This window comes from Leptodactylus fuscus, chromosome 4 (genome assembly GCF_031893055.1).
Source record: "Leptodactylus fuscus isolate aLepFus1 chromosome 4, aLepFus1.hap2, whole genome shotgun sequence".
NCBI classification, from domain to species: domain Eukaryota; kingdom Metazoa; phylum Chordata; class Amphibia; order Anura; family Leptodactylidae; genus Leptodactylus; species Leptodactylus fuscus.
Window position 1 is genome coordinate 142,610,725 of NC_134268.1, and position 16,454 is coordinate 142,627,178.

Consider the following 16,454-nt stretch of genomic DNA (forward strand, 5'->3'; position numbering starts at 1 on the left):
GAACTAGCCTTAATTTATCTTATCAGCAAGTGAAAGGAAGGGAGGAGGAGGAACAGAAAATGGAGAGGGCTCTGAGGTGGAAATCTTCAGGTAATAGGAGTCTTATGATCTAGTGTTGGGGACTACATCTGGGGATGTTCAGTATTACTGTAATTGTGCCCGAACAGCACTCCCCTCAGCTAGTAGCCCACCCCACATAAGAAAATCCTATTACCAGTGTGGGGCACTATTATTACTGTAATAGGAGCCTGACAGTGGCCCTCACTCATGTAACAACTGAGAGGAGCACTATTACAGTAAGGGTGCCCTAATAGTGCTCTCTCACATAAGCAATGTTATTAATGGTGGGGGCGGGGGTGGGCACACTATTACATTAAGAGTGCCCTAATAGTTCTGTCTCACATAAGCAATGTTATTACTTGTGAGGGAAACATGTCATTCCTGCCTTGTGGGTGTGATGTAGTACCAAATAACTGCCCAGGCTGCAGGACTAGTAAGCTTAAGTGTCCACCAACTCTGAATATTTTAGGTACATTTGCATACTCCGATCTGGGTCATAAAATGATATTTCTTTAGGTTTTGCCATCAGAAAGCTGACCTAGTGATATGATTGTAAAGTTGCAGAACATGATACAGTAGGTGCTAGGACATGTTTGGGTTGTAAAAAAGAGAAAGGCACACATGAATAGAAATGGGTCCAGTTTACGCTTCGTACAAGTCTGGAACCTCACTGCAGCAATAGAAAGTAACACTATTATACATTATGATTAAAGGGAATAATTTAGTGACATCTCTTTATAAGTGATATGCACCTAGTCTACGCTCAGTGTTATGTTGCATATTCCAGCATTGTTGCATAATCTATGGCAATTAAAAATAGTCCATAATATTAACTAAACCAAAATAGCTTCAGAATGATTATCACTTTTTGTTCCAGTGAATGGAAATATGCTGGATTTTTTTCATTCTTCCTCTTTGGTCTACTGGTCTGTATTTTGCCACATTTTCCTCTGTTTTCTTGTGGAAGCTGGGCAGGCGGGTTGTTGTACAGTAAGTGGGTCTCTTAAAGTATCTGAGCTGTGGTTTGAGCACTGGAAAAGAAACAGATAAATCCATTTACAATATGGTCACATGCAGATGGAAGTGGCTACCAGAATACTAAAGAGTTCTCTTGTGGGTTCAAACTTGGAAACAATTCAAGAAGACAACACCATTTGAGGATGACTGTAAAGCCAATTATTTGCCAATATGGTTTATTTCTGATTCAGAGATAACATGTAGTTAGAAGCAATGTCCCCAAAATAGGCCACCACCAATGGATTGAATTGTTCTGTACTTTCTTATAATGTCTATTAATGACTATTTGTATTCCCCAGCTTTATGCTGTATACTCATCACTTGTATACTCAACATTGATCTGCCAATTCTATGTTGCTGAGCAGGCAGGAGTGATTTATACTCAATGGTGGAAAGAGTTTAGTGGTTGCTGGCAGCCTCAGTCTTCAGCAAGGAGGTGATGTCCTCTTCACCTCAAATAGTAGCTAGCTTTAAATCAGGTACATAGATTGTGGTAGAACACTTATAGCTCTTCAGGCTAGTTAGCAGCAGATAGGGTTCACAGACAGTCTCACGCCACTGGACCCCATGCTTGTAGAACCAAGACTTTGTGAATCTGCTGATTATTTAACATTGTCACTGCTAAACAGCGTGTAAACTTAGGTATCCATGGCATACAGATGTCTGCTCTTCCTCAATAATGGTTGGGAAGGAGGTTCAGGTCCCAGGGACAGCCCCATATTGCCAAAGTGGGAAGGTAAGAAGACTAAAGCATGAATTAAGAACAATATCTGCTCCTGTCCATAAGTGATATACGTGTAGAGCCTGCTGCTGTAAGTTAATGTACCTCCATATTACGCTATAACTGAATGAAACTGTGCCAAATGAACTGATCTGTGAGATATGCCTAATTCAACTGCCATCCTGTTTCCTGTGCCGAAACACCATCACACAGAAGACAAGTAGCAGGAAGTGCCCTGGGGAATGCTGCACCATCACTGTGCCAGCCTAGGGCCTGTAAGAGGACAAGGTCCCATAAGCCCCTGTAACCATTGAGGCCACCATACCTTTGTGCATTATCTCCATAATGCTGCACCTTGGATAAAAAATGCCTGGAAAGCCAGGGAGAGTGTGGATAAAAATACAAGAGACAGGGAAAGTTTTACAGTATACTCATACCAAATATCTGAAAATCCACTTGAGTTATACATCAAATTTTATCCCATTTGTGTAAATAAAGTCAGAGTAGACACCCATAGATGTAAGTGCAGTGTCCCCATTGCTGTATGAATAACATGTTTTGTGCTGTTTTATGATGATGATTATAATTTACCAGCTTTATGCTGGTTCCTGAGGCATTAACAGGCCATTCCTATACTGCTGTGTAAATGGGAGTGACTACTGCTCTGGGCTTTCTATAAGGTGGGGTAAGTTGGCTGTTATATAGCAACCCCAGCTTTTAGGCAGTTTAGGGCCTCTTATAGACAGTTACCTATTTAGCTATAGGACAGTGTGGACATATGTGAGCAAGTTCCATCACTTCTCTAGGGTTAGTTTGTGGTAGTTAGGCCAAGACAGGTTGCCCCACACCCATGGACCCCAGAGAAGAAAAATTGCTTGTGTAATTGAATATCTCACCAGAAATTCACCACAATAGAATTGGGGAGAGAACTAGAGGAGCGAATAAAGAATAGACAACATTGCCATCCATGTTTGTAGGGTGCTCAAAAGTATTGATGTTACTTGCTGCAAGTCAATTGGGCTTTCATGATACTTGTGACTGGAAGAACCTATGTAACGTAAAATGTGCCTCAAGCATTGCCTGTTTAACTGCCACCATGTCTCCTTTGCATCGATCATCAAGGGCATCCCAAAACACCAACACACAGGAGACCCATAGCAGGGAGTACCCCAGGGGAACACTCTACTATTAATGAACTCCAACCGCATTAAAATTGTGCCACCTTAGGATCTGCACAAAGAGTGGTTGCCATTTTCGGCCAACTCCCCCAGTATTATATCCTCCTTGAAAGCCCCAGGATGTTGCATAAGTGCATTGTGATCATTTCTCATTGCATAGAAAGCTTACCAGGTAATTTTAGCAGATACGGAGAATCCACAGTGCAGGAAGAATCATCCATTTTAGAATTCCTCCCTATGGAAAAATACATAAATAAATTGTTAAAATACTATTATGATTTCTATTAAATATGAATTGTTTTCTAGTTATCCATGACAATATGAAATCATGTGATGCAATAGAAGTTTGCCTGTAAATAAAGGAACCATTACCCTGTGGAGTAACATCTCTTTCATACAGACATAGTAACATGAGGTTGGATGAAGAAACAGGTTCATGAAGTCCAAAGGAAGGCAAAAAAAAAAAAAAAACCATATGGCTGACGCCAAAAATTCTTTCCCAAATCCAAACCTGGCAATCACTATAAAACCTGGGATCAACTTATCTATACCAAAAATGTAAACTAATCTGTAATATTTTTCCACTCAAGAAAGGCATTGTTAGGGAATTGCTAGGACGACAATTCCCCAGTAGCTGCTGAACCCTGGAGAAAGGGGCACAAGAGACAGTGAGCCCTGGTCTGAAACCCCCCACTGTCCCCTCCTGCTTGCTGGTCCTATCCTAAGTGATAGGAGACAACTTGGAGATGGGCCCTTTCTAAATACGTGAAAAAAAATGCAGACAAGACAAATGACAACAAAGGGAGGTCAGCTAGCCAGGGGTGAGTAACAGTTGAGCAATGCAGTGTCAAAATCAATATCCAAAAAAGTGGTCAATAGGGAAAGACAGAGGTAAAGAATCAGAATACACGAAAAAACAGCAAGAAAAAGCCAGCATGCACAAAGCAATAGCAAGCATCAATGTGAATGTGAGCCAAGAATAAATAGGGAGGAAGAACCCACCCTGAACCTGATAGGAAGGCAGGCTGTCAATCACATGGCAAAACAAAACTTAACTCTTAGAGGAGCAGAGGGAAATGAAGGTGAAGGAGATGGGTGTGGTGAAAAATCAATTAACAAGGTGAAGGAATAGGACAGTGTTCAGACAATGCAACCAAGAACTTTAAGCAAGTTATCAAACTGCACACGCCTCCTGCGCCGCAGCATGCGAGGAAAGAGTGGTGCAGAGACCAGAACAGGCAGAGATGTTACAGGCATCCAGGCCCTTTTTGAACTTGTACAATGAACCCACCATCACTACAGCTTGTGGCAGTAAGTTCCATAGATTTACTGCTGTAATAGTAAAAAAAAAAAAAAAATCCCTGTCTGTGATGCTGGTGAAATGTTCTTTTGTCTAGTAGTAGAGTAAAGAACATTTCCTTTCCTGTCACAGGACTAGCTGTAAAAACATCATTATAAAAGTTCTTTGTGCTGTCCCCTTATGTATTTGTACATTGTGATTAGATCTCTTAGTGGCCAACTTTGTTCTACATGGAATAATCCCAAATTTGCAAATCTGTTTCTGTACTCCAATCCACTCATTACCATAATTATTTTCATTGTCCTTGGTTGTACTAGTGGTTTGTATAGAGGTATAAGTATGTTCTTGTTATGAGTGTTTATGTCTCTTTACATGTATACCATAATTGGCTGCTATAATTTCCAAGTCTTTTTCAATGGCAGTCTTATCCTGTAATTTAACATTAAGTACCATGTGCACACATTTTATTTCTTCTACCAAAATACATGACCTTACAATTGTCTACCTTAAACTTAATTTGCCAAGTCTCCGCTCATACTACCAGCTTCTATAGATCCAGCTGTAATATTCTACTATCCTGTTTTGACTACTCTGGAAAGTTATCATCTGCAAATACAGACACCCTGCGCTGTAAACCTTCTACCGGGTCCCAACTCCTTCCTGACGGTGACATTTTTCAATACAAATATTTCACAGGATATATTTAAGATGCTATTACATATGTCCCATTTAGCCTGTGTACTTTTGTTTTCAAGGTAAACACAGTTGTACCCTCCCCATTGAGGTGCAGCTCATCCTTGCTGAGGTGTCCGTAGTCCTTCCTTCCTTACACCAAACCTTAAGCTACTTGTTTGCGTCCCTAATCTTCTGTAGCAAGCTCTAGTTTGCTGGATATCTAAGTTAAAAGGTGCAATATGTAAATAGGAATATTATTAATTCCCTTCTCACTTACATCACATAAAGACATTCCATGTGTACCAAACATCTGCTTTCTAATGAAAATTATAGAATTATCATGGAATTATAAAAAATGAAAAAAATATTGGATTCTGAATTTTACAAACAGAATTACATAAATTTTTACATGATTGATGTAAAAAATGTTATGAGCTATGAAGGTCATAAAGCAAAATGGCATATATAGCAGCACTGACTTAGGCTGGGTTCACACCAGTGCTTGGACTCCTTTCGGGGATTCCATCCCCAATATGCTTGAAACCCAGTGGACCCCATTATAGTTTATGGGGTCTGTGGGTTCCCACAAGATTGAGTTTCTGGTTTTTGGGTCCCCAAGAATGTGGACCCAAAGAATGGAAAACCAAACGCACGTGTGAACCTAGAGTTATCCTTTCATCTGTTACATTGTATACATACCTTATCCTATATAGCAACTACTCACCAGATCCTCCAGGACCAGTACATTATAGATGCTGTAGGAAAACAAAGCTACTGTCTCATCATTTTTATCAGACAATAAATGTGAATTATGTGAACCTACATTTGCCACACAGAGATTTCATCAGTGTGATAAAAATGTGACAGTAGATGTGCAGTTTTAAACTATATTGAGTTCCAGTAAGACTTACCTTATATTTTTGGTGATTCGCAATATTCTATGTTTTGTGGTATAGTTTGGGCACATCCATTACCCTTTTGTTTTCATACAATTGACTGCACTTGTTTGTGGTATCCACATTCTGAATACCATGATGGAATACATGTGCAGTAAGTTAAAAGGGTTGTCTAGCTTGGAAACTCCATTTCAGTCAATCGAGGTATCCACTATTCAAGATCCTCATGTGTTGTCAAGAGAGAGCTGTTACATAGAATGCGTCTCACTCGGGAGGACTGGTCTGCTCCTGCACCACTCAAGCAACCGATTGATTTGTATTAGCACTGTAATACTTCATTTACTCTGCGGTCATTCTGTAAGTTGGTGCTTGGGTTTTACAGCCCATGAAAAAAAAAAAGTTTAATAAGGACATGCTAACTTAAAAATCTACCCTCCTCGATCCCTCGCTGTTCCATACACATGGGAAATCCCTTCCAGATCACGACCCTGACCAGTGATTGGCTGGAAAGGCATCTTGGAGCATTTCCTATGTGTTTTAGGAGACACCAGGAAACATAGTTCAGGGGAGATCTGGGCAGCCTGTGAACATGGGTGGGGGGATCATAGAGGGGTGAGTAAACTTTTATTGTCATACCTCTATTAAGCGCTTTTAACTTTATTTTTCTGTGGCTGGAAAGCCATTTATTGTCAGGTTCTCCTACAGATTACTGTTAATAGCGGGCGGTCCCAGAAGGAGGACACTTTGTGATCAATGTATTGTCAAGAGACCCTTGTAACAAGTAGCAATTGTCCAAAATGGAGAAACTCTTTAACATAAACATTATAGGGATACAGACTTGTACAGCGATATATTCTGGTAGAACTTTTCCAAAGGTATTCAGTGCAATGTCAGCTTTCTAGCAGTATATAAAACCGCCTGTGCATGAGGATATGAAAAGTCCTCTTTAAAAGCAATAAAAACTGATCAAAAGTCATATGTACCCACAAAATGCAATGTCCCGTAAATCTACAATACATATATACAAAATAACGGTGGTACCGCACACTCTTATAGCAGAGTTGTGGTGCTAGCAAAAAAAGATCCTTCGACCTACATAATCAAGTAGAAATAAATTTTGTTGCACACACTATATTTGCATTGGGAAGGTGTAATGATTTATTTTACAATAGAACAAACGCCATTGACACAGTGCAAAGAAAAAAACTGAAAAAGGCAAACTAGATCAATCAATGCTTTGACGTTTCGGTCGTTAGACCTTCATCGGAATAGATCTAGTGCATAGCATGGCAGGGAGAAGTGTTAGGGCCTGACACTTCTCCATGCCATGCTATGCACTAGATCTATTCCGATGAAGGTCCAACGACCGAAACGTCAAAACATTGATTGATCTAGTATGCAGCAAAATTTATTTCTACTCTACCGTAAATCTACAATGACATAAAATGTAAAAAGTTCTGAAAGCATGAATGCAGAGAGGGATAAAATGTTACTGGCTTAAGGCTAAAACGTGATAGCTTGCTAAAGGGTTAAAATGCACATAAGGTACCAGAGTTATGAGCCAGCTATTTATTTTGAGCCATAAATTTTTTAAATTTCATTTGAGCCATAAAATTTTTGCAATAAAAAGTGAAATTTTGGGGAGGGTTTTTGCAATTTTAATGTGATGTTATGGGGTTAATATTAATTCACAAGGACTATTCTAGCGGTGTAATTGTGTCGCCCCAGTTCAGCATCATTCATACATTTGAACCCTTTCTTTATGGAAAAGTTGAATATGTGATCCCAGTTTTTCCACCATGTAATACTTGCATGTTGGACCCGAGAATGAATATTACTGGTGGGCTTTGAGAACCTCAGTTTGACACTGTATCTGTGCTATCTTAGAAACCAATAGGGTGATGATATAATAGGTGAGTTGCTATAATGATTTTTATCTGCAGAGTTATAATACTCCCCTGACTCAAATAGCTATTTGTGTGTACTGTGTGCAGAGTTTCAGTGTATTGTATCAGATGCTGCTTCACACTGCTCCCTTTTTCTCCTGCTCTAAGAACTGTCAGAGAGAAAGTTACCTCAGTCCATTTCAACCATCCAAGCTGTGAATAGCTGTAATTGTTTACATTGTGTGCCAATGCTATCTGTACTTACTTGCATTGGACGATACCCTGACAGTCCAATACAATGAAAATAATGAGGACAGCAAACCCTTCAATCGCCTTCCTAAGTGTGGTACCCCAATGATCCAATATTGACAGTGTTTTTTTAAAGATAGAGCATCATTTGTAAAAACTTGGATAACCTCATTAAATTAACACAAATCGGCCACTTCAAGGTTGACGCCAATAAATATTCTGCATTCTGTTTCTCTCTAAAAAAAAGGTTTATTTTTGTCTATAAACAGATAAACATTATGTGAGCCTGGCTTACAGCACTAGATTTGTTTTTCGGTGTTGCGATATAGCTATAGACTTGATTGCCACATTGTTAGATAAATAGATTTAGCTCAGACAGTCAGCTAGAAAATATGGATTTGCTTGTGTATGATCATTCAGTGGAGCCCATATATGGAAATTTGCAAATGGTCCTTGAAATAGAGATTACTAATAGAGATGAGCAAGTAGTATTCGATCGAATACCTCCCGCCATAGGTATGAGTGTAAGTAGCCGAACACCAAGGGGTTAAGCGCATCGAATATTCGAATATAACCCCTTGGTGTTCGGCCGCTTACACGCATACCTATGGTGGGGAGGTATTTGATTGAATACTACTCGCTCATCCCTAATTACTAATAATAATTATAATAATAAGACGTGCAGTAATCCTGGTGTTAGCTTGCCTTGGCATCAGGCAGTTTTATTTTTTTACAGTGCTTTGTCCTCTAGGCTATGATATAGATTATTAAAGTTTTTTTCTCTTCCCAAAAATAAACAGTAATGACCTATCCTATGGATACGTCAGCAATAACATATTGTTGGTGGTCCACTATCCAACAACGCACTTATCAGATCTTCAAAAAGAAAGCAGGGCTCGGTGAGTTCACAAGTCGGGTTATTGGTCATATAACTTGTTTGTAGCTCAGTCTCATCCAAGTGACTGGGGCTGAGCTGCAACACCATGTACAGCTGCTATACAATGTATGGGACTGTACTTGGTAAGCAGTAAAACATCTGCAGCTCTTTTCTGAACATTGCAGCCTCTTCACACAGCTCATTGGTGCGGATGGCTGAAGATAGACCAGCATCTATCTGATATTGATGAAATATCCTAAGCATAGGTCATGGAAATCATAATCCTGGAAAATACCTTTAAATCTAATTGGAAGATCAGATTGGACATACAAATAGAAATTGTTGGAACAATTTTACCAAAAATAAGCAATCTTATGTGTCTTGATAGGTTGCCAGTGGCTATGTGCATGAATGTGGAAACGTTCTACGGTCTGACACTTGACAGAACACAGCTATGATTTCCTTATTGTGGACAGGTTATTAGGCAGGGACGGTGCATGTATCACCTGACCACAATACGAAAACCATGGCTGCATTCAGGATCCTTATCCATTGGCAACTAAACAACACAAAAGATTGTCATTAGAGATGAGCGAGTACTGTTCGGATCAGCCGATCCAAACAGCACGCACGCATTGAAATGAATGGAAGCACCTGGTACTTCCGCTTTGACGGCGGCCGGCCGCTTAACCCCCCGCGTGCCGGCTACGTCTATTCATTTCAATGCGTGCGTGCTGTTCGGATCGGCTGATCCGAACAGTACTCGCTCATCTCTAATTGTCATCACTAAGATAACTAGAGGAAATCTAAGCTGGGTAGAGAAAATCCTTGAAACTCTGCAAAATGTTGAATTACTTATATTTAGAAACCCATTTAACTACAATATGAAACCTTGTTATGTTCATGGTAAAACCGCTTTAAAGAACAACTTTTAGTAAATAATCTGGCTATGACATAAACCATACTTCACACCCTATAACATCTTATACCAAAAATTATTGTTGTGCACACTAATCTTTCTTTTCTGTTTCTTCATGTTTGTAGGTGCCAGTAATACATGTGTTTTTAACTGTGCGCTCTTTGTAAATGGAGGCAATTCTTTATCTATCATTTAGAAATAAGCTAGTTAGCTTTTACTTGTACTTTTTGGGCCCACAAAACTACTTAGACTTTTTTGTTGCAGATTTTGCTGCATTTTTTGCATCAAAGCCAATGAAAGCTACAAAGGAATGGGCTCACATCAAGTATCGGCGTCCACCATCAGGGCGCCGAGAACTGCGGTTTTTACCGCACCGCATCTTTATTATTTTGGGGTCATTGAATTAGCTCCGTATATATGTTACTCTCCTGAGGAACTTGGTCAAAAGGGAAAGGCCAAGAGAAACGCGTTGAGAGTTAGTTGTTTGGCTTGTAGTGGCAAAAGGTTATATTGTTACTAATTTAATCTAGACAATAACCAACTATCGTATCCCACTATAAGCAGGAGTTATTTACTAAACAGGGATCAAACTCTTTTATACCCTTAATGCTTGTTCTTATGAGCTACAGGGTTTCAGTTCACTACTTGTTGGGAAGTGCCAATAGGTTTATGGCTGTTTCTCTGCTGAACAACTATAGAGACAGACCTAGCACATAGTGCAACCTAATGATATATAATATACTAGAGAGTCTATCTAAAGCATTGTGTCCGTATGAATTATAGGCTGCTGTATATCGTATGCAGGATTGATACGGAATCTCTCTATAGTCGTACACCTTAGGCTACACGCCTCTTAGTGCACAGAAGTGTGTATTTGAGTATGGAAGGGTGTGGATTGATTGGCATTCCCACGTTTTGATCTCATGCAAATGTGAACTGGCCTGAGATTCTTAATAGGAGTGTCTTTATCGTTTCATTCACCGTGTATATTGCGGTGGATGATAGTCAATATGCGTTTTGCCCATAAATCCCTATACACACACTAATATAGGGATGACATCACAACAGGGCGAATAGCTTAACATAATCCATCACTATATATCTGTGTTTTTTAGAGGTTTTCAATAAAGTTTGGAAGTTTTAATCACACATTTTTGCCATAATATATGTTTTGAGTTCTACAAAGGAATGGGAATTATATAGGAATCTCTGATACTTCTACCTTCTGTTCAATCTACTTCTGGCTTTGACTAAAAAAAAAAACGCATGAAAAACTCCAACAAAATAACGCTGGGTTCACACCGGCGTCTGGACTCCGTTGTCAGGTTTCCGTCTTCTGCATGCAGAAGACGGAAATCTGTCATGCCGAGTCCGGCCGTGAGCGCCGGTGAGCATTTTGAGCTCTCTGCGGCGAAACCGTTTTTTTTTTTTTAAACCGGACACAGAGTACTGCATGTCCGACTCTGTGTCCGGTTTTAAAAAAAATGGTTTCGCCGCGGACAGCATGAAATGCTCACCGGCGCTCACGGCCGGATACTTTTCAAACCCATTCAAATGAATGGGTTTGGAAAGATGCCTGCAGGTTTCCGTCTCCTGCCCAGTTTTGAGCAGGAAACGGTAACCTGCAGAACGGACTCCCGGGCGCAGATGTGAACGAGCCCTAAGCTGCATTTCCGCAATGTCTGGCCTCAGCCTTAATAGAGTTTACTACAACAACTTTACAATAGTGTTGGTACATTATTTTGCAAAAGCAATAGATATATGTGAACGGAGGGAATTGCTTATAAGAAATAAAGTCTTCTATTATATATTAGGACTTAAAGGGAATGTTTCACGTTCCTCATTAAGTTTGAGTAAGAGAACAAATCGATATATAGTTTTGTCGGAAAAGATCCGGAGTAACCTATTCATTACAGTTCCTTCTCATTAATCTATAGGAGTCCAGTGGGCAGTTGTATTACAGATTGACAACCTTCCCTACGTAAATCTATATATCTATATATATAATATATATCCGTTTGCCATCCATTCCATTTTTACTGATGGTTGTGAGCATGAGGCCCCAACCTGCTCAGCAAATCCTGTTTACTAACATGATACCGGCAGATCAGACACCTGATAGTAAAATGGAAATATTCCCCTTAACTGTTTGGAGAGGTCGTCTGTGGTCTTCTCACATTTCCAGTGATGTCACATTCATCAGTCACATGGTACAGGTTTAAGTGTAATGCGGCTGAGCTTAAATAGTAAGTACAGCCCCTATACAATGTATGGTGCTGTGCTTGATAGCAAGTGAATTGTGGGACCCCCACCAATAAGATGTTCATAACCTATTCTAATGATAGCTCATCAGTATGTAAAGCTTGGAAAATCTTTTTTTACGGGTCTGAAGAATATTAACCATTATATTGCTGCCTGGATCTTAAAAGCTCAACAGGAAAGTATCAGTCCAAGCAGTTCATTCCAGAAATAGAAGTGAAGTAGCCTTCTGTCACTTTCGTCTCACCATGTGTGTATCAAGCCATTATTTATTATAATGAAGCCATCTATGACAGTTTGCAGAAGATGTATCATGAAAGTGAAATAGAGTAGTTTTACTAAACATGTCTATTCTCATTATGTTACTTTGATAAAGATGGACGGTGCAGCAATTTGTCGCCATCATACTGTAAGTGTTCTGCATTTCACAGTGTCCCCTATCATGGTTTCCTACTGGTACAGATGTGACTACAGGGTGCAAATAGCATCATTTATATAGTATAAACCCATCCAACAGCTGAAGTAATGTGGCAGCACTGTGGTCTACTTGAGATTTTATAAGAAGAGTATACAAAGTGGGTTTTTAAATCTATGTCAGTGTATGTGCGGTATATGTTTTGCTATACAGAATAGTAGACTAGATGATGAGCAGTTTTATCTTACCAAGGCTTACTGAGAGCTGTGGCCAAGCAATAACTGCAAAGCCATATTTTGCCTAAGCCCATCATTAACCCTTTGGATTGGCCATCTACACCATTTACCAAATAGGCCCCATTGAAGGTTAGAGGGCAGCAACAGCAGCAATCCCACATGCAGCAACGCCATTGACTTGCCACTGAATGATAAGTATTCCAAGCATATTCTCTTTAGTAACTAATATTGTGCAATAAGGGCTAGCCTTTTTCAATGAAAAACAAATCTCCTTCTTTGTAAAGAAGTGATACAGCAAATTGTGATAAATATTAGAAGAAAAAGAGATATAAAAATAATAAGCGCTAAAGCTAAGAACAGTTTGAGTCCATTCTGTCCATTTGATACCAGCCTTTTTTCTTCTCGCCATTTGTACAGTGCATTGGCTAAAGTATAAAGATGAGATGCAGGAAACAGCTGATTTCCCAGCATGCTGTGCCTTAACAAACCAATATTTATGGAAGACCTTGAAATGTGAATCTGGAAATGAGCTTCTACCACATTAAATGAGACATTACATGGGCTGTTCTTCAGTTAGTTACTTTTTTTTTTCTTTTTTTACTAAACACATATTATGAAAAAATAATAAATATAAGCCGTTGGTGATAAAATCAACTCTATAACATACTGTATCTCTTGTACATTACAAATAAAAACACTCAAATAGACAGTGTGGAACCCCGTGAAGCACATGTGAAGCTGTGGTGCAGAGCCTTGGATCTGTGAAGTTCTGCTGTAAGTGCAGGATGAGCATCCTTTCATTTGGCTTAAACAAGCACATGCGCAAACACATTTTAGACTTCTGGGACGCATGAAATTACATTTCCAAAATGAGTACGGTAGTGCAGGTTTCAAAATGATTTCCATGTGAATGTTCATTGAGTTCACTGAAGGGTTCCTAAGCCCCAATATAATGTTGTAACGGTCAATGCTTTACAGTTCCCCTGCTGATTTTGCCTGTTGTGTAAAAAGCCAAGTCAGTTTTAGAATTGATTCAAGAAAAAAAGGAGAGCGTTAAAAAAAATACACAAAAAACTAGTCTTTAACTGTAAAGGAGCCAGTGGATGCCTTGCTTATAAAGCTAATGCCTTGTATTTCCAAGAGACTTGTCTTTGTGGAATTAGGAACAGAATGAAGAAGCACAGCTAAAATGATGCAAGTTATTGGCATTCTCTTTTACTCTTCTTTATCTGAAAAATAAGAAGAAGAAGAAAAGGAGAGTCACTTTCGGTGTCCTTTCCCTAATGATCCTGCATCAGAGAGAAAGCTGCTGAGAAAAGAAACCATCATGGATATCAAAAAGAATGAATGAATGCACTTTAGGTTACCATGTATAATACTGCTCATGTGGGTGATGATGTCCACTTGTAGCTTCTTGCTCAGGAGTGGGACAAGATCTCTTGATTTTGTTTTTGTACTATAAAAACATATGCCATAAACCTCCCCCCAAACACAGACAGACAGCAAATGATGCCTTATATCGCTGCCTACGCAACCCATCCATCAGCCAGCCCAGTTCTTGCTGCACATGAAAGAGAAAGATCTATAGGGCAGCAGCCAATGTGGTTGCCTCTTTACAATTACTGCACATATAGCATTATTTACAGGAAGGGGAAAATACTATCATTTGCACACCAGAAATAGCATAGCTTAGGCCTGGTTCACATCTGTGTTCGATATACTGTTTGGGGAGTCTTCTTGGGGACTCCCCGAATGGCATACTGAACGCATTAAAAAAAGAGGGAGCAATGAAAGCACATGGACCCCATAGAGTATAATGGAGTCAGTGTGCTTCCCGTGTGGTGTCCGCACGAGTCATGCGGAGAAGAAAGCAGTTCATGAAGTACTTTTCTCTCTGCATGACTCATGCGGACACCGCGCGGAAAACAAACGGACCCCATTATAGTCTATGGGGTCCATGTGCTTTCATTGCACATTGCTTTTTAATGTGTTCTGTATACCATTCGGGGGATCCCCAAGCAGACTTCCCGATCTGAATACCGAACACAGATGTGAACCAGGCCTAAGCCCAGAAATAATACAGCTTTAGCACAAACTTTTTTTTTTCTTAGTGCTAAAGGTCCAACTCTTTCTCATTTTTACACGAAGACAAGCAATTCTTAAAGGCAATCTTATTATTATTTTGCTTACTTGCATAACACCATCATATTCCGCAGCGCTTTACAGACATAGTCAGTCACTGTTCCATATAGTGCTCACAATCTAAATTTCCTATCAGTCTGTCTTTGAAGTGTGGGAGGAAACCAGGGGTGAACCTGCTCCTTTCGCCGCCCAAGCGAAGTACAGAAAGCCGCCCCCCCCCCCCCGCCGGGAGGAGGGGGCAGAGCGGGGGCGTGGCTTAGCGGAGGGGGCATGTCGCCTCGAAAGGGGGCGGGGCTTAGCGCCGTTCGCCGGCAGAGAGCAGGCCCGGAGACTGCCTGCTCTCTGCCTGAGCGTGCGGGGAGGCTGCCGGAGCAGCGCTGCTCCAGTGGCCTCCCCAAACCACCGCTCCGTGCTAAGCCAGTCCAGGACAGCTTGTCCTGGACTGGCTTAGGTTAGCAAAAATGCTGCCCTCCCTGAGGCCCTGGCATAGTGCCGCCTGAAGCGCTCGCTTCAGATCGCCTCATGGGAGGTGCGGCACTGGAGGAAACCCACGCAAACACAGGGAAAACATACAAACTCCTTGCAGATGTTGTCTTTGGTAGGATTGAACTCAGGACTCCAGCACTACAAGACTAACCAATGAACCGCCTCGTGTTACCATGAAAATACAGTCTAATTTGCAGATATCATGTTACAGAGTAGGAGAAACTGAGCAGATTTGTGTATAGTTTTGTAGGAAAAATTTCAGTATAACATGTCATTTAGTTCTCTATTTTTTCATATTTAGAAGCAGTAACTGACTCTGGTGGGAGGTTCTAACACGAAATAGCAGTTATACAGAATCATATCCTATAAAATTATCTATTCATCGACTCAGCCTCTCTTGAGCTATATCTTGCTGCCTGCATATCAATTTCATGGTGACAGGCTCATTTTAAGACAATGGGCAGAGCGGAGCAGGGATCAAGGCAGACCAGAGCAGGATGCGTCAGTCCATAAGATTTACTGCTATGAATCACAGCTGAAATCTATGTCTATGTCTCTGGCTATCATAGATTTTAATTCTACCACCTCTTAATTACCTGCTCACATGAGGGTAATTGATAGCATTGTCATGGAAAGTGCCAGTCTAGGTACACAATACATTTCTGCTGCACTATGTTAACAGGATTAAAGTGAAAGTAGAGAAGACTGCAATATATTCCATTGAATGATCAAGAGTAGATTTGGTTTGTTTATGTGAAAATCATCAACTAAAGATCAGCGAGAGTTTGATACCCTGGACCCCTGCAGATCAGATGGTCAGGTCATGTAATGTTCATTGGACACATGGCCCATGGCCTGTTCACAACTCAGTCCCTTTCACGTAAAGGGACTGAGTTGCAATTCTAGGCAAAGCCACTATACAAATGTTTGGGATTATGCTTGTTTTTTTGTTTTTGTTTTTTTGTCAAGAGGCCGCAGTTTTCATCCGACATCTAGGCCTCTGCCAAGCTTTAGTTGATAACCTATCCTATCTGGGTCCCTAGCAGCTCTTACTTTGCTCACTTCATTTATATTTATCACTTCCCAACATATTGTAGCAGTATTTTTTTTTTATTTGCAATATAGTTGGATTCAGGAC

At 40.2% G+C, this 16,454-nt stretch overlaps 1 protein-coding gene across 3 annotated transcripts in view; it reads right to left on the reverse strand.

Annotated features, from left to right (window-relative positions):
• Window positions 1-921: 921 nt before the first annotated feature.
• The window catches only part of PDE1C (phosphodiesterase 1C), a 662,111-nt gene continuing 646,578 nt past the window's right edge, over window positions 922-16,454 (reverse strand). For 2 of the 3 annotated variants that reach the window (XM_075271106.1, XM_075271107.1), the window contains 2 exons: window positions 3,146-3,211; window positions 922-1,091 (listed from right to left, as the gene is read on the reverse strand). In XM_075271106.1, the coding sequence (XP_075127207.1) occupies window positions 922-1,091; window positions 3,146-3,211 (236 nt within the window). Of the gene's footprint in view, window positions 1,092-3,145; window positions 3,212-12,315; window positions 13,918-16,454 lie in introns of those variants that run through there. The other variant, XM_075271101.1, reaches the window with a different exon arrangement.